At 40.1% G+C, this 26,128-nt stretch overlaps 1 protein-coding gene across 3 annotated transcripts in view; it reads right to left on the bottom strand.

The window, feature by feature from the left end:
- Sorl1 (sortilin related receptor 1) overlaps positions 1–26,128 on the bottom strand; it is a 162,637-nt gene that overhangs the window by 94,574 nt on the left and 41,935 nt on the right. For all 3 annotated transcript variants that reach the window (XM_046438730.2, XM_046438729.2, XM_058577154.1), the window contains exons 7-11: positions 15,674–15,775; positions 14,448–14,617; positions 9,238–9,430; positions 5,986–6,103; positions 5,694–5,767 (exon numbers count right to left, since the gene is read on the bottom strand). In XM_046438730.2, coding sequence (XP_046294686.1) covers positions 5,694–5,767; positions 5,986–6,103; positions 9,238–9,430; positions 14,448–14,617; positions 15,674–15,775 — 657 coding nt within the window. The remainder of the gene's footprint in view (positions 1–5,693; positions 5,768–5,985; positions 6,104–9,237; positions 9,431–14,447; positions 14,618–15,673; positions 15,776–26,128) is intronic.

Here is a 26,128-nt window from a genome sequence, read left to right on the forward strand (position 1 = left end):
TCAGAACCCAGGGAAGCAAGAAGACAATGGGACTCACCTTTAAAGTACAGTCAACCGAGAATTCAACAATAAAGCAAACATGTCCTGTGACAATGAAGGTAAAGAGAGATTGCCATGAAGGAAAAGCAAGAGAACTCACAGCCAGTGGACCTGCTCTACAAGAAAAGTTAATGGAATTTCTTTAGGGCTGTAAGGAAATTTTCCAGAGGTAAAGATGGATCTTTAGGAATAAAGGAAGACAGAAATGGTAACAATTTGGGCAAAAACTCAAGATTGCTTCTTTGGCCCTTACGTTCTTTAAATTTCTTAAGATGATTTAAATCAAAACACTTTACCTTTGCAGTGTGAGCTGATGTGATACAAATGGCCACAACATAAAGATCCAGGAGGAAAAACAGACTGATATGGTTGCAAGGTTTCTAAATTTTATATTAAATGTAACATTAACTCAAAGAAAACTGGAAGATAAGTTATATATGCTTTAATCCTGAGAACAACCACTAAAACAAAAAAATTAAAAGACAATATCTAAATAAAAGTATATTACTATCTAAATAATAAAAAAGGATCCAGGAAATGAGGAGCAGAGAAATTAAAAACAAAAGCAATGAAAAGAAAATACACAATGAAATAATAGATTGAAATCCAACCACATCAATAACTATATTAAATGTTAAAGGTGGAAGTAATTCAGCTAAAAAGCAGAGCGTGGGCTGGGATGTAGCTCCATGGTAAAGCACTTGCCCAGGAGGCAGGAGGCCCTGGTCAGGGGTTGGGGGAAAGCACAGCAGAATGAATAAAAATGCAAGACCCTACAACACGTTGCCTACAGAAATCACCTTAAATCTAAAGACATGAATAGGTAGAAAGTGCACAAATAGACAGTAAAAGATGTACTATCCAAACACTAAGCATAAGTTTAGAGACACTATTTGAATATCAGGTAAAATACATTGCAAGACAGAGGGTATGACCACAGGTAAAGTGGGGGATTTCACAATGACAGAGGAGACAATTCATCAGAAAAGATAATAGTAAATGTGAATACACTTAGTAACAGAAGCTCAAGATACATGGAAAAATAAAACTGACAGAATTTAAGGAAAAGCAGACAATTCTGCAATCACAGTAAGAGATCCTCCCATATCTTTATCAACAATTTAAGTGCATCTCCCCGCCACCACCACCCAAATCAAAATGAACATAGGCCATCTGAACACTATCAACTGCTTTCATGTAAATTACAGCTACAGCCACGACTCGAACACCTACAGAGCACACATGCCTTTCCAGTGCTCGTGGAACGTTCACCACTGCAGACATGCTGGACCACAGGGCAGGTCCCACGGAAAGAAACTGAAACCTACATAGAGTACTCCCAGGCTACAGGAAACTATCTCGGAAATCAAAGACGTAAGTATGAAACTCCCAACACCTGGAAATTGAGTAACACTTTCCTAAATAACCTACCAGTCAAAGACAAAAATCAAGAGATGTAATGAATGCTGAAAACATTCTGGAATTAGACATGAATAACACTGTGACGCCACTAAAAACTCCTGAACTGAATATTTTTAAATGGTGATTTTTTGTGTATGTGAATTATATTTCAATTTTTTAAAAGGACGTTAAAAACCCTGACCTTAAAGATAATAAAAATGCTTCATACCTAAACAGGTGGCATTTAGCTAAAGGAGTATCTAGAGAAAAACTTGTAGCCTTAAATGTTTATACTAGAAAATATCTAAAAATCAATGACCTAAAGGTTTTATCTTAAGCTACAAAACAAGCAAATAAATAAAAAATAAAAATAAGAAATCAACAGAAAACAGATAAAATTAACAGAATTAAAAGTAGGTTATTTGATGAGATCAACAATGCTGATAACTTAGAACTAATCAAGAAAATACACAAAACACCAACATCAGGAATGAAATTACCACCAAAGATACTACAGACATTAAAAAGGTAATAAGGAAACACAACTAATGAGATTAGGCCAACAAATGCAACAACTTGGATGAAGAGACAGATTTCTTCAACTCTAAAACTGACCAAAAAAGAAAAGAAAAAGTCTGAATAGTCCTATCCTGCCTAGAAAATTTCCCTCTTTCTTTAAATTAGTAAAGAAAATATATCACCAATCTTCACACAAACTTTGTCAGAAAATAGAGGAAGAAGGATCACTAATCAGCTTGTTTCACGATAGCAAATAATAATATAAAAACTTGATAAAGATATTACCAAACAATTAAATTATACATTAATTATCTTACAAAAATATAAAAATTCAAGAATATAAAAATTCTTAAGAAATTTAGAAAATTAAACCTATCCATATATAAAAGTGAAAATGCATAATGATCATGTAAAGTTTATTCCAGCAAATAAAGGTTGCTTTAATATTCAAGGATCAATTAATGTAACATATCACATCAACAAAACAATAGAGAAAATTTATATTATTTTAATCGACATAAAAATAGCAATTAACAAAATTCAGTACCCAATCATGATTTTAAAATATTCAACAATCTAGGAATTATAGGGAATCCCCCACACCTTGATAGAGTATATGTATAAAAATCTATTGCCAACAACATATATAATGGTTTCCCCTTTACAAAAGCTGAATCGCTCCCCCTGAGACAGGGAACAAAGCAAGAATGCCATTTCACCACTTCTATTCAACAATGTATGGAGATACGTGTCATGGTAAAAGGAAAGAAAGGACAGAAGAGGGAAAATGAGGGTGGGGAAAAAAAGAGCAAAAAAAAGGTCAGAAAGGAAATGAAACTGCCCCTCTTTGCAGATGGTACGATTGCTTATAGATTGTCTTCAATGTAACTCTAATCATTATCCTAATGGGATTTTAGAAACTGACAAGCTGATTCTGAAATGTGAATGAAAATACAAAGGATCTTCATAGGAAAAGAGCAATTTTAAAAATAAACAGATGGAGGACTTAGCCCTCCTTGACTGAACACTTATTAATAAGACTTTGGTAATTAAGACAATTTGATACTGGTGAATAGACAGACAAATAGATCAATGCAACAACAAAAAGCCCTGAAACAGACCATGTTGCCAATTGATTTTCACATAAGTTCCAAAGCAATTCAACAGGAAAAAGTCTTTTCAATAAGCAGATAAAACTGATAAAAGAAGGCTTTCCAATAAATGGGTCAATTAGAAAAAAAATGGTTACTAACTCTTCCCTTATACCATATGTGAAAATTAACAAATGAATCATAAACCTAAACATAATGCCTAAGACAATTAAATACATAAAATAATACACAGGGCAGGGGCAGGAGGATGGGGAATAAACTGAAATTAAACAGAGTGATGATCTGAAGTATTAGCAAGCAAGTGGAACGGCAGAATTCTCACACAGTGCTGATGGAAAGGTAAAGTTGTCTTCACTCTGAAATACAATCTGACAGTCCCTTAGAAAGTTCAGCATGCACCTACCACACTGCCCCACCATTCCATTCCCTGGTATTTACTCAAGAGAAATGAAAAGGATCCACATAAAAAAGATGTACATGAACGTTCATTATAGCTACATTTGTAAGAAGTAAAAACTGGAAGTCCATCAACACTTGAATGGATAAACAAATTGTGATAAATCCCTACAGGGGGATGCAAATCAGCAATTAAAAAAAAAAGAAGGAATCATTGATACATGAAACAACATGGAAGGAATTAAAATCATCAGGATGAGTGGCAGGAGCCAGGCAAAAAGGAAAAATACGGTGTGTCAATTTATATAAAATTCTAGAAAATACCAACTGGAACAGGATGTATTGAAAAAAGGACACAAAGACACTTAGGCGAGAGAGTGACGGAAATGTCTGTGATCTAAACTGTGATGGTGGTGATCAATTCTTATGAAATTAAACTCTTTAAATATGAGCAGTTTACTGCACTTCTGTGTGCCTCAATAAAATCGCTAAAGAAGGAAGTTGAAGAATTCTGAGGATCAGAGAACTGCAAAATTCATTAGTAGGAAGAGGAGAACCAGAATTGTTGTCACCAGTGTCCCAGGCAGCACTCTGCCCCCTCCGTCCTACCTCCTCCTCCCTTGCCTCTGCCTGCCACACGCCCCAGACTGTGCCCCTGAAGCAAAGGCCATCCACAGAGGCATAGACGCTCCCTCAGGGACAAAATCTCAACATTTTCATCCCCTTGCTAGTTCTCTGCTAGTCCCCCAAAATAAGGTCCCCGTGTGCTGGCTGATGCAGGCATCAAGCACGCTGCAGGGAGGCCCTGACAGCCGTCCACAACAGCTAGACGACAGCAGTAGAGGAGGAACAAGATTCAGCTTTCTACCCAGGAGGAAATCACTTGCAGATGTTTAGACGCCCGCTTACACCAACAGCAGAAGGTACAAACAAATCACAGGCCTATTCACAGAGGAGAGGACACCCAATTCCAAAAGGAATGTCCAGCTCCAAGGAAGGAGAAAGCAACTGCTTAGTCTTTCCTGGGGATGCAGGAAAAGAATGACCAGAAAATTCCAAACCATTCACTTTTAACTACTCAGTTCTTATCAACCTCCCTCACTTCACCATGTGTACTATGTTCCCTACCATGCTGTGTACAGGCCTTAATATACGCATGTGCAAGCATGTGCAAGCATGTGCGTGCACACACACACACATGCACATACACACATACACACACGCATGCACATACACACATACACACACGCATGCACATACACACATACACACACACACACACACACACAGTGTCTGGGCCCTATATCTCTCATTTGGAAGGGTGGTAAGACTGGACACACATAAGATAAGGTATGTAACAGTCTCTATAAACTACAGAGCCAAAAAAATGTAGGGCATAATTATTGTTTAACACATTACAGATTTAAATATAAAAGTGTCCTGACATGGTGCTCAAGCAACTCCTGCCTACTGAGGGGCTGAGTTTTACCCTGATGGTTCCTGGCATCCTCAGGGTCACCATTGAAAGCAACCCCTTCAGAATAAGACCAGAAGCATTTCCTTTGGCCTTAAAGTCTCGGGAGGCAGATGAGAAATACTTTTTTCCAGGTTTGAGAATTCCCTAATACCCAAGGCTGAAGCTGAATTGGCTGGAGAACCAGCTGTACCTTCAAAGCTGGCAATAATAAGTGCTGAAGATATAAGTAAGTTATGGCACCTTAACACAGAAATGCTCTCCTTCCACAGCACAGAATGAGATGGAAATGCCCACAGGCAAGACTTCCGCTCCAATATTACACAGAAAAATACCACCATCACAGCTACACTGTCATTTGCTGATACCCTCGGCAAATATTGACTGAGCACTCACATATGCCAGGCGTGGTTACGGCCTGGTGGTAAAAAGTGAGCACAGCAGACACTGTCTTTGCCCTTATGGATTGTATAATCTTGGAAATTTTGGTCAAATTCACAGTTGTTTTTAACAAAAAGTGAAAGCTTCCTTATTCACTTAAAGTAACATCTGGGGAAATTGTGAGTCCACATAACAAAGGGTGAATAAAAATCAGGGCAGCCGGTTCTCATGTGTGGCTTTGGGTCCCTCTCTTTACTTTACAGTTGTATTGGACATCTCAGGTGACCACTGGGAACCATGCTTGTCCCTGAAACACCAAGGTGCAGTCCACATCCTCACACACACACCAACCAGGCAGGGTGGGCACTGACCTCTCGCCACCGGGCCCCGGCACTGCTAGAGATGTACACGTTGGTCTTGCTGGCCAAATTCTTTCCCACTGAGCCTAAAAAGTAAGAGGAAGAGTTATTTTTCATTTCAAGGATGTATCAGAGAATCACCTTGCCCAATGGGAATTTCAAAGAACTATCTAGCAACTAAGAATGTCTTAAAACTACCCAGAGTGGGCACTGCTGGAGATGTGGGTGACTACTCTACATGGGGCTGCATATAACCAGCAGAAAGAAGCCCCTGTGAGAACAGGCAAGACAGACAAAACATTACCCGTGGCAATGATGAGGCCAGGGGCTGATTCCTTGGACAAGATGGGCATTCTCCGGAGCTGGAGGCTGAGCAGCTGACTGAGGCGTTGGGCCAGGTGGAGGGAACAGCCCTGAGAAAGCTGCAAAATAAAGTTTCAGGTGGTGTCAGTGTGTAACATGTTGCCTAGATCTCCTGCAAACCCAGAGGCCTGGGTGGGGACCTCAGGGCTTGACACAGAACAAGGAGGCCTGGCCCTGAGGAAACCAAACTCACAGCCCAGCTATGTTCTCACACACACCGCCACCCAGACAGAGCGGGTCATCTGCATCCACATAAATGTTCCTGGTTGAAAAAAAATGATTTAAGAACTCCCTAAGACTCTCAGGGAATAACATTTATAAATCAACGTTAACTGAGGTCGACAGGAAAGACACCCATCTCCCTGTATCACCCAGAGATCCTCTCAAGTGACTCAGAGTTAAAGAGAAATGAAATGATGTTGTGGTATTTATTTTCTAAGTTAGGGGAGAGGAGTTTCAAATATGATTCCAGTAATTCTGTCAGAAGAAAAAACAAGAATCACAAGTCATCAAGTCCCACAGATAAGCTCCCAGAAGTACAAAATACGATATCTGAACGTCAAAGATCCACATTACATTGGTAAAGGGTGTTCTATATTTTACAAAGATGTGGCTGTACAGGGCAAGGCTTCAAGTGATTTAAACTGTCCTCCATCGCTTGTGCCCACATTTTCATAGTTCTTTTGTAAACCACCAGGATAAGGCTTCTGCTATATGGCCGTGCCTCATTCTCCTGGCCAGAAAGTGGATACTCAGGGTTACTGAGATGTGTCCAGTGTTCTGAACAGGAGAACTCTGCAGGTGTTTACGGCACAAATAATAAGTGTGGCAAGGTTTGCTGGATCCATTTACTTTTGTCACAAAAAGATAGAACAAATATCCATCTTACTAGCTTCCCAGTTTGGCCAATGGAAACTGGACCAAATTAGGTTGGGTCTCAAAGATATATTTACTCTCCCCACCTTTTTTGACTTACATCGTTTTGCCTACGATGAAGTCTACTCTTGAACGTGTTTCTGTATCTTTGGACAATCAGACTTTAACCATTCCTATATGTTCTTTTCACCACCTGTTATGCTTTGGATCTAAAATGTCCCCCAAAGGCCATGTGCTAGAAGCTTGGGCACCAGCCTGTGCTGCTACTAGAAGGGAGGTACAACCTTTGGGAGGTAGAACCTAGTGGAAGAAAGTTACACACTGGAGATGTGCCACTGAAAGGCATTTGGGGACTCTAGCCTCTTGCTCTGTCTCTCATTTTTGTTCCCTGTTTCCTGGTCCCCATAATATCAGCAGCTTATTCCACCACATGCTCCCACCATGATGTTCAGCCTCAGCACAAGGCAAAGAGTAGGTACCAAGTGATCATGAGTTGAAACCATGAGCCAAAATAAATCTTTCTGCTTTATACACTGATTTTCTCAGGCATTCTGTCACAGTGACAGAAATCTAATACCTCACTTAAACTCAGAAGTAGAAACTAAAAGATGATTAATTGTCCTATAGTTCATAAATTGATCAGTCAAGGAATTAAACAGATGAATTTTTAAAATACCAAGTTCTGACACCCTGGCATGCATGGCATGCTCAAAATTATCCCAGCCCCATCCACAACAGCATTGTGCCGAGCTATCGAGGTTGTAAGACACTACTGAGGTAGGTTCAGTTCCTAGTAATGTGTGTATATCCATTTATAGCTTGCCTCTTGCTAAAATTAGAAGAAAAATCAAGAAGTACATTCTAAGGCCAGAGTCTCCAAAAGAATTTTCCCAAGGGTCACAGACAGACTAGAGAAGACTCAACATAGTTCACCAAGGACTAACAAAATCAGAAAATCCAACTGAATTGAATTAAAATGTTATAGTTTCTCCAAAAATGAGCACTTTTATTTTTTCTGAGTTCTTTCTGCCCACACCCAAGATCCATTTCCATTTTCTAAAGGATCTAGGTGAAATGGGAACAGAGGTATTCGGGGGTCACTTAAAGCCAGGGGCACAGTCTACAGAATACTTAGACTTATGGAACACTTAATGGAACCAAATGATATATTTTGGCATTCTTAAGTTTTCAGACAGGCCTACAGGCAGGAAATACTGAATAATCTCTGAATTATACTCAGAGAGAAATTTTAAAACTCCTTTCATACAAATAATAACTTTACACAAGAGGTCCCCAAACAATCTTGAAGGACAACTGGTGTTTCAGGAATTTGGTGGGGGGAGGCAGGGCAGGGTATCAGGGATTGAACTCAGGGGCACTCGACCACTGAGCCACATCCCCAGCCCTATTTTGTATTTTACTTAGAGACAGGGTCTCACTGAGTTGCTTAGCACCTTGCTAAGTTGCTGAGGCTGGCTTTGACCTCATGATCTTCCTGCCTCAGCCTCCAGAGCAGCTGGGATTACAGGTGTGTGCCACCGCACCCGGATCAGGAATTCTTTAATAGCAAAAGAAATGCCAACTTGTTTTCTACATAGTTAAGTCCAAAAAACTTATTAAGTATACATGTCTTAATAACTAAACAGCAATTTGAAACAACAGCACATGTAAACTGGAAGAACACAGCATGTTTCTATTTCATTTTTAAATAACCACGATTACCTATTAACGGAATGAGTGTACCTATTGGACATGGCACAACTGCTCAAATGTTAGAATCATTTGGGGCATTAACTACCCTTGTGTCCTGTTCTACCCTGACTTTCTCACCTGATTTTTTTATTCCCAAAGATATGATGTCACCAAAAGAAATAAAACATAACCTAATGCTGAAACTGTGAACTAACTCAAGCTAGTTGCTCAAGTAATTCATATGTCTAACAGATGTTGAGAATCACAATGTTTTCCCTCAAAACTTTAAAATACTGGACTGGGAGTATAGTTTAGCAGGTGCAAGGCCCTGGGTTGAACCCTCAGCACCAAAAAAAAAAAAAAATTTATTATTATTATAAAATAAAAATCACTTATTTTTAAATATCCACCACCCCCTGCCTTGTGAGTTCACTATGGCATACAATATGGTGCAGAATCTGGGACCAGCAAAGATGGAAATACAGATAAAAGTTTGCTTCACATGGTATCAATGAAAGACTATGTGATCTTGCATGTTTCCAATAAATATTAGATGTAGGAAACAACTACAGATCAGAACTCTATCCTTGTATTAAAAAGTCAAACAAGATTAAAACATCTATACCTCACAATTGATTTTCTCTCCATATTCTGTGAAGGCTGGAGCCTGAAGAAATTCCCAGGTTCCTCCTTTGTCAAAGGTGATGACTGATCTCATGTTCTCCTCGTTCATAGAACCATTAATCAGAGTAGCAATGTACACTCCTTGTAACCCTTCCACGCGATGAAAGTCAGCAAATGGCTCATTTGCAAAATACCTGCAGTAAGAGAAAATAAACAATGGTGAACCTGAACAGATATTTGCTTGGTATTTTGTTTATTGTATACAACATACGATTTAACCAAACATTTCAATATATACAAATCAGTAGCATTAAATACCTTCGCCATGTTGTACACCCACCATCGCCACCTAATTCCAGGACATTTTCATTATTGGCAGCCACTGTCCATTTCCCCTTTCCTTCCGAGGACTTGGCAACCACTGATCTGCTTTCGGTCTCCACGGATTTGCCAAGTCTGGGTATTTCACATAAATGGAATTACGTTATATATGATACTTTATATCTGGTTACTTTCACCTAGCATAATGTTTCGAGGTTCACTCATGTAGTAACATGTACCATACTCTATTTTTTTTTTAATGGCTATACAGTCTACTCTTTTTTAAACAGTGATTTTTTTTTAACTTTAAGAGCCAAGATGCTTATCTGATCAACAATTCCTAACCAGGGCTTTACAATGAGGAAGATACCGTTAAAGTTGGTGTAAAAAGCACATCTATTTCTTCACTACTGAAACTGACCCAAATCCACCAGTGAGGTTTGACAAATAGGAAACATTAAGTCAGACTTGAAAAAGACACCGGTTACAATGCTCAGCTTACCATTTAACCCAATCTGTAGAAATACAGCTATGGGTTACATAGCCACTGTCCAGGTCCTTATTAGCGTGTTCAGTACCTTGATGATAGATGACCACAATGCTTTTCTGTCAGGAAGCCCAGCAGCATGTCAACTACTTCCCAAAACATCACAGCATATTAGCAAGGAAGGTTCTAGAAAGTCTGAGGTTGTACTGGTTAACAGGGAAGCATACAATAAGACCCTCAGGCCTTGAATTGCTCTGCTAGGACACTGTGATTTTACTAGAAAGGAGTTTTGCAATGGTACACACACCGCAAATATAAGAAGTCTCTGAGAAGTGGTAACCACGACTCACCACTGGCTTTTAAAATTGGAACCATGCACTTTATTTCAGGGGTCTTGAGCCACTGGGCAACACAATAACACAGAGAAGTATTTTCTCCCCATCATCTGCCATGCAAATCTCCTCAACTGGAAGACTGCTCTGCCACCTCAGACAGGGAGATGTACCCTCCAATCTCCGAGGTAGGAAACCAGAAATAAGCAGTGCAACAAAGTCACTTTGAAACAGCAGACGGAGCACAACCCTAAGTAAAATGCCAGAGTTGAGACCAAATTCCCTGACACAGGACTCCTTAAGCCCCTTCTGGCTACTTCCTTGGAAGTGGCTGAAGGCCTATGTCCCTCCTGCTCTCTATTTACCTCAGCTCTCCTGCTTCTGAGTCTATCATCATGGAACCCACCATTCTGAGGTTTACTGGCTTCATTCCCACATCTGGGAGGTCTGAGTTTTTTTCGTTAGATAAGCCTGCTTCTTCCCCCGGTCATAATCCTGGAGTCTTTTATTTTATTTCCAAGCAGAAGTCCTGAGCCTCACAACCTCTCTGTGTCAGTGCAGCCCATCCTGGCATTGGCCCCTTGACCTTCCCTGGCACAAGCTGCCTCACGCCCAGTACTCTCTCGGACAGTCCATTGCCTTCCATCTTATCCTCACTGTCCTCACCAGAGCACTTCTGTTCTTCTCTCCAGAGTGACCTGGGCCAAGACTTGTCAAGCAGCTCACCAGGTCCCCTTCCACCATGCTCAGGGCCAAATGCACACACTGGTAGCCATTCCCACCAGGAGAGCCAGTGCGCCTCCTTAAGGCGCCCCAACAGGCCTGACATGTGATCAGCACATAAGTTCCTCCAAAGAGTCCTATATCTAGCTGTAGCTTTCTACGAAATTCCTACACAGCACATCCTACAAATGCCAGGGTAATCCCCTATTAAGAGTTCTTTGCTTAGTTCTCTAAGGAAATTAGAACCAGTTCCTCTCATTCATTTTGAATACCACGGAAGTTTATTCTAAACCAGCCTGCCCATGCCATCTGCCAATTCATCCTTTCCATTTCATCTGGCAGAGACTGAGGTACAGCTGACAAAAAGTCATTCGACTAAGCAAATCTGAACCCCTGTGGCCCTGAGATGAAGTAAGAGAAGAGTAAGCAAGCAGAGCAAGATATTGGTCCATGACCCCTGACATGAATCTATCATGAATTTCTTAACTGCCGGCTCAGGCAGGGTAAGAAGAAACTTTGCCACAAGCAAAAGGCCATCTGTATGTGTAAAGAAGTCCTACGGCCACAGAAATAAGGTCACTGCTTCCCGGGGAGCCTATCTCTTCAGCTTCTGGCTTCAACTCTGCCCTACCATGAAATATCACCTGAATATCTGACCAATGAGGAGGATGAAGAAATCATTGGCAAGCTGTGATATACCTCACGCACAGTCTGAGGCTCCTGAAGGTAGGGAAGAAACTAAAGAGTCAGTAAAAAGCCCAAGGGATAGTGCTTCATGATTTTTAATTATACAAAAATGTAAAGAGAATATTAATCACCCATGAAAATGAACGAGGTACTAACATATGCTACATGTGAATGAACCTTGGAAACGTTATGCTAAGTGAAAGAAGCCAGCCACAGAGGGTCTCAGGTTGTTGTATGATTCCACTGTTATGAAATATTCAGAAAAGGTAAATCCACAGAGACAGAAATTTAAAAGATGGTTGCCAGGGGCTGGAAGAAGGGGACAAAGTACTTAATGAGGGTTTTCTTTTAAAGAAATGAAAAGGTTTTAGAATTAGAGAGGACAGTTGTACAACACTGTAAATGTACTAAATACCACTGAATTGTTCACACTTTAAAATGGTTTGGTTTATGTTACGTGAATTTCATTTTATTTTAAAAAATAAAAATACACAGAAGCCAGGCAGAAGAAACTGGAAACCACCACCAACCAAACCAGGACAATCTGAATGTCGGGATGATTCAGGGCAGGAATGGTTTATAACACATTAAATAACAAATAATAACCTAGGAGTCTATATTAGGGGAGAAATGGAGTGAATGAAAGATAACAGTAGCTCCAAAAGAAAAACAGGAGGTGGAAAAGCACTGCTGGAGACTGGGTAGAAAGACCAACGCTGGGTATCTAATAAGCACCTCCAACCAAGTTACAAAGCAGAACTCAGGACATCTCTTCCACAGCTGCTCCTCACCGGTCCCTCCCTGCCTCACCTTGTCATCACTGCCCTATCCCTGCTCAGGCCAAGCAGCAGAGGTCCCCTGGCTACTACTCCTTCTCCCAGACCTCTTCCAATCCATCAGCAGATCTGTGGGTCTATTTTCAAAATATATTTAGAATTGAACCATTTCTGTACTCTCCACTGAGACCGCCCTGGGACCAGCCAATATCAATCCCCATTGGCCTGAACTAGGACAACTTTTCACCATCAGTCTTCCTGTTCCTGCCCTAGTCCCCACAGTAGTCAAATTTCCACACAGCACTAAGCATAATTTCTGTAAAACAAAGCATGTGGGTATTTGCTCAAAATTATTTATAATGCATTCATTTGTCTTTTGCACTTTTCTTTATAGAACACAGTTCTCAAATATTTAAAATAGAAAAAAAAAATTAATAAGACAAATCTGATGCTATCCATCCCACCTATCAGAAAAATAGTAAGTATTTTCTATGCCCTTGAAGTATTTTCTATGCCCCATCTGAGCCCCTGCTCCCCGAATCTTGTGCCTTATTTCTCTGTCCCCTTCTTTAGCTCTTGGAAGCATCCTGACCTCCCCCCCTCTTAAGGTACAGCACTACAGCCTCACCTCTGGGTCATTGCACTTGTTGGCCCCTGCCTGTAGGACTCTTCCCCTCACCCCCACCCTCAGGGTCTACCTAGCTGACTTCCTCCCTCCATAACTCAGGCACCTGCTCAAATGGATCATCCTAGAGCAGGCTGTATAAAATAATGCCCTCCTCATTCCCTGCCCCTTATCTTGCTTTATTTTTCTTCCCAGCACATTACCAAGCAGATGACACATTTGTTCATACCCTGTGTCCCCTGCAAACAGAATATAAGCTCCGCGGAACAAGGACCTGGTTGATTTTTTTACTATCAAACACAAGACTTCACTACCATACCTAGAACACCATCTGGTACACAGCTGCAGTGTGGCATAACTGGCCAGCACAGGGAGAGGTAGCGGGCAGCACAGTCATGTCCTCCAGCCTGGTGGATATCACCCCAGACCAGTCAGTGAGCTTCATAGATGGCTTTTTCCAAGAACAGAGAACAAGCCTATCACAGCTATAAAGGTTTTCACATGATAAATGGATTTATGGCACAGAAAGGAACTTAACAATCTACTGAGGGTGGGGTATAATTCAGGGGTAGAGTATTTGCCTAGCAGAGCAAGCCCCGGGTTCCATCCCCAACATGGAAAAAAAAAGAAGAAGAAAAAAAAAAATCTATACATCCCTGCCAAATCTACTCCGTCCCCCAATCCCTTGGTGAGTGTAGTTGACAGAGAACACCCGGATGGGACTGCAAATCATTTCCACACATGTGATTTCTGGACAGAGGATCAATGACGTTGGTATCTTTCCTACAAAATACCACCTTTCAATTACCTTTAAGAAAGAGAGTAATGATGTCAATGAACTTGAGTCACCTAGAGGCAAGGCCACACAGCCACATATGCCAGCTCTCTCTGACTTGATGCTATTTTCTAAGTGCTCTTTCCCATTGGCTCAGAGACCACAAAACCAGATAACTGAATGAAGGGAGCCCAAGGGAATGGTTAATTAACAAAGTAGCTGTGCCCCTCAGAGTCACACAGAACAGCAACTTTCAGCCATGGCTGCACATAAGAATCACAGGGGGCGCTTTTTAAAATCTTTAAGCCAAACCACACCCAGACCCCATCAATGGTAATCTCTGAGCATGTGAGCCAGGCATGGGGTCTCTGGAAATGCCCCAGCTGAGTCTGTGCGAGCAGCTAACACTGAAAAGTACTCAACTAGAGAGAAGTTGGCAGCTGCACTTGTCTAAGAAGGCAGGGGAGCCGCTATGGTCTCCTTACCTCACCAAGGTGTCACTGCCGGCCCCTCCTGGGCTGTAATACAGCACATTCTCCAAGGACAGGGAGAATTTCAGCCCCTCTGCCTCCGAGATGTATAAATTAGTGCGGTTGTTACTGTGACTGACACACACGAACACCTGGTCCTCCGAGGCATCTGCGATGTAATATTCCTTAGGAATCAAAAGTCAAGAAATACACAAGTCAGAAAAATGATTACGCCCTGTGGGCTTTCTGTACACATGAAAGCAATGACTTCCAAAAGTCCCAGTGACTAATGTGGGCCTAGAGCCCAGAGAAAGCTCCCCAATCTTGGCAAACAAGCTCCGACAACTTTCCTCTGGAGAACCTGAGGCTGGTCTGCAGCTGGAGCAGACCCCTTGTTGGCAAATAAATGGAGCACAGAGAAAGAGCGGGCCTCTGAACTCCATAAGTGACCTAGAAACCTCTTTTCAGGTAATAAGGTCTCCTTCTTTATCCCAAGAGACCTTTCATCAGTATAAGGTACATTGTAGATTAATGTGCATTTCATTTCCTTTTATATTCCCTGAGGGGACAAAGGAAAGCAGAGCCCACAGAAACTAGCAAGGTGCTGATGAGACTGTTCTCCATTACGTAACCCCTGAACCACTAACCTTTCTCAAAATGAAATGTTAATGCCAAGGCCTCCCAATGTCACCACCTCCTCCCTGCAGTCACTAGCCCAACAGCCCCTGACACTCTGTGCTGGGCTTTCCTATCAATCCCTGTTATAATACTGCATGGTCGAGCACTACGACTATAATATATGGTTTCCTCATCTGCTCTATTCTTGGTCTCTCCAACCTCTACATTTCTACCAAATAGGACCCAAATCTATCCCCTTTGGGAATGGAGCCATCTGTAAGCAATACAGCAGGTACTTAATAAATAAAGGCTGTGCCCAAACTTCCCCCTGCTTCAGTACTAACACACAAGGCCATTGACTCTGACTCCAACCCCTCTGCCAATCCTACTCCACTTCAAGCAAATTAAGGCTCCTGTTCAGTTCCACTTCAAACAGTGAAGTGGGAAACAAGAGACCAATAAGCCCAAAGCACAGTGGCTCTCTCTAGAGACCACTCTGGAAAGTGACTTCAGGGAGCCTCCATAAAATACCCACCCAGCAGGACATCCACAGGACATCCTACCCAGGGTGTCTATAGGGAGGCAGTAAGCCTTCTTCCCACCCTCCAGCAGACCTCACTCACATTAATAGGGTGTCTTGTGACAAACTGAGCTGCTCGCATGGGCTTCCGGCCAAAGGAGACCCAGAGCTGGACAGAAGACTGCTGTTGACTGCCCAGGAGACGCTGCCAAGGAAGAGGAGGAAAAAGTTAATTGTGCCAGATGATAGCTGCTCAAAACAAGTGACAAGGGAAACATGTCAGACCCCTCCAATTCCACTGAAAACACAAAATACAGACTGTACCTGAAAATTCCTATTTTTGCAATGCATGCTCTCACTGGATAGGCTACTTTATCCTGCACACCTGGACTATAATAGCTACTAGAAATAAATATTCCACAGATATTAGATGGTGTGGGCTTAGGGTGGGCCATGGGGCTGTGACACTCAGGAGGAGCAAGTGAAAGAGATGGAGACTGTTGTAAAATAAGGCCACGGTGCCAGCAGCCTGCAGCCTCCAAACCAGCCCGGGTGAGATCCATCCCATCATGCACAGTTTCCGACTCATATTTTTGGCATACAAGGATGCTTGAGTCATAAGATTAATTTACACCAAGACTTGAGGGAATCTTCATTGACTCTATTTTCCAATCTCTCAATACTTCTCATTAGGTATGGCCTTTGGGGAGAATATACCCACCATATATTCTGTGGTAGAGGAGAATGATGAATCTCTGTGTTTCGGAGATTTCAACTCACTTCTAGAATCTTGGTAAATAAGCAATAGATTAAGAGGCTGCTCTACCACCTGAGGAAAACAGGAAATCTCTCCAGCCCTCTGTTTACCATCCATAAAATGAGTAGTTTACTTGGATCATAACTTCCCTGTGGATGGCTTTAAATGGTCCAGGAACCTCATAAATTATATATATTATACACACACACGTATATATATTACACACACACACACATATATACATATACACATATACATACACACATACATATATATACATACACACACACATATGTATGATTTTTTTGCATATACACTCCTTTATTTTGCTACTTTCATCAGATTCTCAAAAGGGCCTATGCCTCAAAAAAGGATAAGAGCAGCCATAAAAACCTCTATGTGTTTGTTTGTTTCCAGCTCAAAAAAGTGTATGATCAAAAATTAAAGAAAATGCTGTATATCTATCAGGAGAGACACATGGTGGCACACCCTTATGTGGACGTAATCACACAAAAATGACCATTAAACTTACTGGAATTTGGGTTCCCCAGGCAGAGAGGTGACTTTGGCTTTATTTATTCTAGACTAGTTTGCTGTTTACTAACAATTTTAAGTTCCTACAGAGTCGGGAACATACCATCTTATCTGTAATATAACAACTGAGTACCCTACATTAGTGTATGTCCCATAAACACTACATGAGGATCAAGCTGAAAAACACAGTTGTTTATAATTCACTGGGACAGTATAAATATTTCAAACAACCACTTGTTTGTTTTAAAGAAACCATGTAGAGAAGCATGAGACTGCATTTCAAAAACAGCACCCTGAAAAACATGTTCATAGCTCATATTGTGTATGAGGTGACATGAAATGATAAATCCATTAAATATATAAAAATAATAGCCAGTTGCGGTGGCACATGCCTGTAATCCTAGTGACTCCAGAGGCTGACGAAAGAGGATTTCAAGTTCAAGGCCAGTCTGGGCAACTTAGGAAGACCCTGCCTCAAAATTAAAAAATAAATGAAATGACTAGAGATGTAACTTAGTGGTAAAGTGCTCCTGGGTTTAAGGTCCATGGCCCCCGCCAGGGAAAAAAAATGTAAAAACATATTACCTGAGTGAGAAAACAATATTGTTATATATATTGTTATATATAAATTCTAAAAGCCCTCATTAAATTAATAAAATTTAGTCATATCAGATGATTATTGTACATCATCCTACACATATATAAATCCTTAAGAATATATGAATATGCAAATACTAATGAAATATACATATTATACTTAGTATTTATTTTCACTACTTCCAATTCTACTGCTTAAAAAATTTCTCAGTGACAATCAGGCTCAACATGAGTTAAAAGTTCTTAATAATGACTTCTAGGAAGTCTGAGAATTGAGAATGTATATCTCAAAGCCAGTTTTACTTCTTAAATGCAAAAATCACAAACATAATACAATCAACAAAAAAACCCCTCAAAATTCATCCATCCCCTTACCTTCTGGGAGAATTATTCCTAAACCAGGACGATTCAGACTCACTTCCGAAAGCATCCTTAAAAAGTTATTGTATTATTTCACAGTTACCAAGAAAAACATTAGCAACTACACTATGACAAACTACTGACTATAAGTTGTAAGCCTTGATGCTTTTCTTAATAAACATCATGGTTAGATGTTTATTCATGTTTCTTCAATGTTCCCCCAAATGCTCTTGTGTTGAAGGATTGGTCCCTAAAGCAGCCATGTTCAGAGGTAGACCTTTAGGGGAGTGAGTGGGCATGAGAGCTCTCACCTCACCAGTGGATTAATCTAGTGATGGACTCCTGGGAGGTGGTGGAAACTACAGGAAGTGGACCTAGCTGAAGGGAGACTATATCTTGCCTCCAGCCCCTCTCTCTCTATTTGCTTCCTGGCTGTCATGAAGTGAGCAGCTTTTCTCCTCCACTCCCTCCTGCCATGTTTCCGCCCTGCCACAGGCCTAAAAGCAATGGAGGCAGATGACCATGGTCTGAAAACTCTAAAACCATGAGCCAGAATACAAGGGGTCACCAGCCTACAGCTCTTAGGCATCCTTCCAGCCATCTGTGCCATCCCCCACAGGCATGGTTACATAGTGACTCTGCTGTGCTTACCCCCGACACCCAGTGTCCCTTTCCTCATGGACAAGAAGTTCCCCTGATTGCTACCCAGAATAAAATACCACAGTTCTCTACTTTGTGTGCAGCTGGGCATGGTCATATGACTAAGTACTGGTCACTAAGATGCAACTTGAAGGGCCATACTGCATCTCTAGGAAGGCTGTTGGAGAGGACTTATCATCTGGAAGAGGTACTACTTGGCCTTTTTATCCCTCCTTATTCTTCATAACTGATAAAAGCCCAGGGGATATCTTGAGGATGGAAATCATTACTCAGGATGGTGGAAAGGAAAGACAGAAGCCTGGGTTCCTGGGACACCAGCCCTAGCCTGCCTCCCCAAGCAGCACTAAAAACTGAATATAAGTTACTTTATTTCTAGTCTGTTGTCAGTCACCAAACACAATTCCAAAGTGATGCACGCAATCTAACTGTCACACACAAACTGGGTCTTGATATAAAAACCGTGGTAAAACTTTTCCCATGAATAGTGTACCTTACTGCTCCATGACCACACTTTTTTCATTAAGGTGTATATCTTAGACATTTAAGAGATACTCGGGGCATATTAGGTTATTTGCAGAAGTGCTCTTCAAAGAACAAACTCACATATTTTACCAGTTTTAGAACTGCACAATGCTATCTGCAGGATACATTCCTTGAAGAATACCTAGGTCAAAACTTTTTATTTTTCACAGATATCACAAAATGGCCCTACTAAAAGGTTGTGCTGGTTAATATATCCACCAGCACACACTTCCATAAACAACTAGGAATTATTTGAATGTGTTTATCTAAGTCAATCTTACAGGGTCTGAGAACTTATAAGACTTTTTAACTTAATTAATTTTAAAAATGTTTTAATTAATAAATTTTAGTTTAGGTTCTGATGATTAAAAATAAACTAATACAAGTATCTGATTAACCTAGATTTATATTTAAGATTATATCACTAGCAAAAAGAACTAAGGATCAAGAAGAAGGAAAGAGAATGTAAATAAATAACACATTCTTATCAATATGAAGGCCTAAGAATATTGCAGTGAGCTATTCAACCTAAAGAGTAAGCTGGGAAAACTGGTGAAAGAAATGAGGTGTCCCAAGGCATGTGGTGGCACAGGGACAACAGTTCCCAAGCACCTGAGCCCTGGCTTAACATTTAGTTCCACATTCTCCTTTAAAGTTTCAGTGAAACCTCATCATTCACAGGAATGTTGTTTACACTGAACATCATGAATAAAACATGGAAACCATGTTTTATTCATGGTGGTGGGACCTGTAGGTCTTCAGCTACAAGCTGACACAGGTAATCACTTGAGCCCAGGAGTTTAAGACCAGCCTGGGCAACATAGAGAGACTCCATCTCAAAACATAATAAAAATAATAAAAACATGGATAAAATATAACATTTGGGATTTTCTTTAAAATATCCTAAAGAAAACAGTAAGAAGCAAGTAGACAGCTAAAGAGATTGGCTAGTATAGGTCATATTGGAACTGGATAAGGGCCCATGGGTTGGTCATAATATTATTAACTGTTCTTTTGTCAGGCTTGGAAAGGGTCCATAATAAAGTTAGTTGGGCACAATGGCTCATACCTGTAATCCCAGCAACATAGGAGGCTGAGGCAGGTGGATCACAAGTTCAAGGCCAGCTTCAGCCATTTAGCATTTTTTTTAAAGTCTGGGAATATATATATTTTATATTTATTTATTTGTGTGTGTGTGTGTGTATATATATATATATATATATATATATATATATATATATATATATATATTTATATTTTTATATATATATATATTTTTTTTTTTTAAAGGTCTGGGAATATAGCTCAGTGGTACAGCACCCCAGGGGTTGATTCCCAGGTGATAAATGGAAGCATTTCTGAAATGGCAGACTAAAGAAACTAAAGAACTCTAAAATCAGCTCACCTGTAAATGCAAGAAAAACACTGCCAAAAATTCTCAGAATCAACTTTTTCAAGATTTCTGAAAATCAAATAAAGGTTTGCAAAAATCCAAGGAGCAGTTGTTCCACAATGCCAGAATCTTGGCAAGAATGGCCAACTTTGCCATGTTTTCACTTGCTCTGATCCCTTCCCCTCCTTCTAGCACCTAGGTTGCCTTGGAAACACACAGCCTCACAACCACAATGGCCGTGGAAACCAGCAGCCTCACTACTGGAGCGAACAGAACAGGTCTGCAGTTCCCCAAAACCCCACAGTTCCTAACTAAGCTGTCCCTACTGTGCCTGTCTGATGACTCACAGAAAAGCCACTTCTCAGGCCTCATCTTTAATAACCTGACTCAGCTCAAGGTACAAACAGCCCTATTGCCAGGTTTCTATGGAAAACAATGGCTCACAACTTCCAGGGGCAGCATTAGCCACTGGGGTTAAACTGAGTTAAGCTTATAAGGAAAAACTGGGGAAGATAAGAAAAACTGTGTTTGATAAGCTCCCCAAGATTCCTGAGAATCTAAAAGGTCAAGCACATCAGAGCCACAAGTACCACTTAGGAAAGAACTGGAAAGGGTCTAACCTCTTACTTCCAGCTAGCATTGAAACTCTGCACAGGCAGCTCTGGGAACTGTCTTCTGCCAAGGCATTGAAGACGTCCCCCAACACAAACCCAGAGGCCCTAAAGAAAGGCTGAAGGACTTATTCATTTAAAACATTTAAGGAAATCTGACATATCATTAGCTGACTGCTAAACTACATTATCAGACACTTCAGTGGCTACATGTGATCAAGAATGTAGACTTTACAGAAGCAGAGCAGAAAACTCACTGAACAAAAAAACTATAACAACAAGCAGCAACAACAATAACAACAACAACAAAAAAAAAACCCTGAACAGTCGGTATTTTTATATGAGAAGCATTTAAAATGGTCAATTTTTGACCAAAAAAATTACAAGGCAACCAAAGAAACAACCAAGAGTAGCCCATTCACAAGAGAAAAGAGTAGTCAATAGAAACTATCCTTGAGAAAGCCTAGATATCAGACTTAGCAAACAAAACATTTTAATCAGCTACCATAAGTATGTTCAAAGAACTAAAGGACATTATGTATAAAGAATTCAAGGAAAGTATGGAAACAATGACTCATCAAATAGAGAATATTAATAAGTAAATACAGTTATTTAAAAAGGAAACAAACTCTGGAGTTGAAAAGGATAACTCAAAAAAATTTTCACTAGTGGGGTTCAACAACATATCTGAACTGGCAGGAAAGCAAACAGCATTGACTTTAAGAGCTGTCAATTGTGATGATTCATTCATCAGAGCAGAGGAGAGAAAAAAATAATTTTAAAAATGAACAGAGCCTAGGAGACCTCCTTAAGAAAATAATCATTTATAATGGAGTCAAAATAATGAAATCCTTGGGAAAAAATTATAACAGAAGGCCAAGGCTCCTATACTGAAAACTTAGAAAATACAGTTGAAAGAAATTAAAGATCAAACAAATGGAAAGGTACCCTTTGTTCTTGCATTAGAAAACAGTATTATTAAGAATAGCAATACTCTCCAAATTGATCCACAGAATCAGCGCACTGCCTGTCAAAATCCCATCTGCTTTTCTTTGCAAAAATTGACAAGCTGATCTTAAAATACTATGGAAACACAAGAAACCCAGAATAGCCAGTGCAAACTCAAGAAAGAACAAAGTCGAAGGCTCACAGCCTCCACATTTAAAACTTACAGACCTACAGAAATCAAGGCAGTGTAATGCTGGCATAAGGACAGTCATTTAGATCAAAGGAACAGCATTAGCAGTTCAGAAATAAATCCTTATGTTCATGATCAATTAATTTTCAAGAAAGAGGCCAAGACAGTTTAAAGGGAACAGTATAGTCTTTAAAACAATTGGTGCTGGGACAATTAGTTATTCACATATTTTAAAAAAATGATGAGCACCTACTTCACACTATATAGAAAATTAATTAAAAATAAATTATAGACATCTACAGGGGCTAAAATATAAACATCTAAAAGGAATCTCCATGACTTTGGATTAGGTAATAGTTTATCAGATAAAACATCAATAGCACAACAAATGTTAAAAAATTGGGCTTTAACAAAATTAAGAATTTCTGTGCTGGAAAGGAAACTATCACAAAAAAGTGAAAAGACAACTCGTAGAGTGACAGAAAATATTAGCAAACTGTGTACTTATATGTAAAATAAAGAAATAACTCAACAATAAAAAGACAAGAAACTCAATTTAAAAACAGACAAGGGTTTTGAACAGACATTTGTCCAAGGAACATACATATATGGCCAAAAGGTAAATGAAAAATATGCTTAATTTGATTAGCCGTCTGGAACTGTAAATGAAAACCATAATGAGATATTGCTTCACCCTTACTAAGATGGCAGTGATCAAAAAGGCAGACAATAACAAGTGTTGGCAAGGATGTGGAGAAACTGGAACCCTCTCCATTGCTGGTGGGAATGTAAAATGGTGTGATCACTTTGGAGTACAGTTTCGTTTCTCATGAAGTTAAAGAGAATTACCATATAACCCAAGGATTCTGCTTGCTAGGTACATGTCCAGTAGAACAAAAATGTACCCCCACACAAATTGCACATAAATGTTCCCAGCAATACCACTCACAATAGCCCCAAATTAGAAACAACCCAAATGGTTACCAATTCATGTATAGATAAATAAAATGTGTTATACCATTCAGTTACTTATAATGATTGAAGTAACTGGGTATGGTGGCACATGCTTGTAATCCCAACATTTCAGGAGGCTGAGGCAGAAGAATCTCAAGTTCAAGGTCAGCCTCAGCAACTTAGTGAGACCCTCAGCAACTTGGTGAGACCTACCCCAAAATAAAAAATTAAAAGGGGTGGGGATGTATCTCAGTGGACGCTAGGGTTCAATCCCTAGAACAACAACAACAAAGATTAAAGTGGTCTATGCTACAACATGGATGAAAGAAACTAGTCACCAAAACTTCACAAATGGCAAATCTACAGATAGAAAATAAGTTAGTGGTTGTCAATGGCTGGGAGATATCACAGGGTATGGAGTTTCTTTTGGAGGTGATAAAAATACTTAGAATTAGTAGTAATAATCATTGTCCAATCTTATAAATAAACTAAAAATCATTCAACTTTAAACTTAAAAAGGCAGAATTTTATGATATATAAATTATATCTCAATACAGGTGATATAACAAATTGATATTAATTTCAAATGTATTGCTATTATAGTTTTATTTTTAATCTCTTTGGATTTAATTGTCATATAAGACAATTAAAAGAGCCATATGCATTAGGTGCTTATACCTGGCTTTATAGGTGCGTATATTTAAATAATATCACAATTCAAATAATATGTCAATACTTAATTTTGGTCCATTATCCTAAAACTCATACCCCGTTTTGATCAGCAAACTAATCGGGAAGATCAGAACCCTAAGGCAGTTACTAAACTTTTCTGTTATCTCTGATCAACATTAGAGACTTTAAATTAGAATAAGGATTAGAAATGAGTTTCAACAGTAACAATAGTGGTTGGCTAGCCAGAATCATGAAAATACAAATGGATTCTCACTTGGGAGATCAGTGGCATCTAAGATATTTGAATGGCCTTAATATTCTAAAGACACCACCCTGACATTATCAGGCATGACAATTTAAGGCGTGCAACATGAACTGTATCTGTATGTTTGTCAAGACCTTGGATTCTGGTTGCCTGATGCCTGCTGAAAGGGTAACCGACAACAGGTGTTAGCAGACTGTATCTCTAAAGGTCCAATAGTAGATAATTTAAGCTTTGTGGGTCATATTGCCTGTTCAGTTCTGTCACTGGGGCGTGAAAGCATAAGCAAATAAATATGGCTAAGTTCCAATAAAACTTTATTAACAAAAGCAGGTGGTAGGCCATCACTGGTCAGTGACTGCTCTAGAACACAGAGTCTGCATCATGTAAGGTATGAGGCTACATCACCTAAAAGGACAGGAGACGTCAACAAACTCACAGGTCATGTCCTTGTTAACTGATACACATCTGTGCAAGAAATGCCCAAGTCTGGCTTGCTCCATCATCCAATCATAAGATGGCAAATTAGCAGCTAATCCTCACCCAACTCAACCTCTTGGGCAACTACCATTACCTACCAGAAAGAACCTAACAGTTGTTTATTATTCAATTAACAGATCACAAAGTTAACTCATTGTTTCTTTAATGGCCCTATCATTCTGATGGAATAAAAATTAAACTTGGGATAAGAAAATTAGAGGGCATCAGATAAAAAGCACATGTAAAGACAGAGCAGGGAAACAGAGCACCAGGAGATTCTAAAGACCTGGGCACCAGACCCAGTTTCCAGAGCCCAGGTGGCTGTCTCCAGGTGGACTTAAAAAGTAACTTGAAAAGGACTATAATTCATGGCACTGGAGGGAAGCAGCTATCCATTGTGACTAACCCCAAACCAACCATCTGAGATTGTAAAATTAGTTCCTTGATTTTCCAAATTTGATGTGAATCTGTTTAACATTCCCCAGTAGAAATTCCCTAAACCCACAGAGCCTTGGAGGTAAGCAGACCCTAGATAAAGTTCCACTTGGAAGCTTCAGCACTCCTTTGGGAAAGTTAACCCACGGAGGCCAACTCTGTTTATCCTTGTGCTTTAGCAGTCCACTAGAAAACTCCATTTCATTGCCCACTGCCAGTTGTTACTTCTCCCATCAATTCATCCTTTGAGAAATGTTCTGTTGGCATTATAATTGACTATTGTGTGAACTTTCTATTTACAGAAGGCCTCAGGACAGAATGTCTCAAACTTTGGTGACTCAAACTTTGGGATATTTGGGGGGAAAGTGCATGTGGGCCCTGCAATCTGCATTTGTAACCACTGTCCCTGTGTGATGCTGCTGCAGGTGCTCTAAGAAACACTTGCCCTTAGTGGCCTAGCATATCATACTCAAGCTACACTACTGCCCTTGGAACCTGGAGGCCTGTCCACATCCAGGAGAGAGAGGCCAACACATTACAACCACTTTGCTATCAGCAGCAGATAAATAAACCATACAGAATTGACAACAGACTTTCAAGTACCAGTTACATAATACCACCCACCAAAGTAAAAACAAAAATCTACCAGTCTATGCTTTTTAAGTTAGGTAGACAAGGTGGCCTTCATTCCATTCTACTGCATATCTGCTGTGTACCAAGTGTTGTGCAAGACATTGGGCACTGTATCAGAGATGATCCGAACAGCAAAATAGACAAGACCCCTGATTTGACCAGGAGCAATAAAACCTCGCCACAGGTACTCTATAAGTCAGCTAGATCCGCAGAACAGACATAGATATTAGATTGGAATGGAAGACACAAAAGGCTCCAAAAGAGATTTAACTTTAAACCCTTAGGTGTGAGATCAGGAAATAACAGGGTGACAGAAATGCACAACAGCTCTTCTGCCCAGGCCTAACCCAGGCGAAAAGGAAGACAAACCAGGGGATCACAGGGTGCTATGTCTTAGGATTAAGAAATTAAAACCATATAATAACTCTAGGTTCAAGGAACTCACAGAAAGGCCTATGACCACTGGAGACAGCATTTTAGATGGTACTGGAACTCAAGACTGCCCAAGGAGGTCTCAAGGCCAATGGTTGGACCTGTTTTCCACCTGATA

This window comes from Marmota monax, unplaced genomic scaffold (genome assembly GCF_021218885.2).
Source record: "Marmota monax isolate L192 unplaced genomic scaffold, Marmota_monax_Labrador192_F-V1.1 WCK01_AAM20220418_F8-fsc00081, whole genome shotgun sequence".
Classification (NCBI taxonomy): Eukaryota; Metazoa; Chordata; class Mammalia; order Rodentia; family Sciuridae; genus Marmota; species Marmota monax.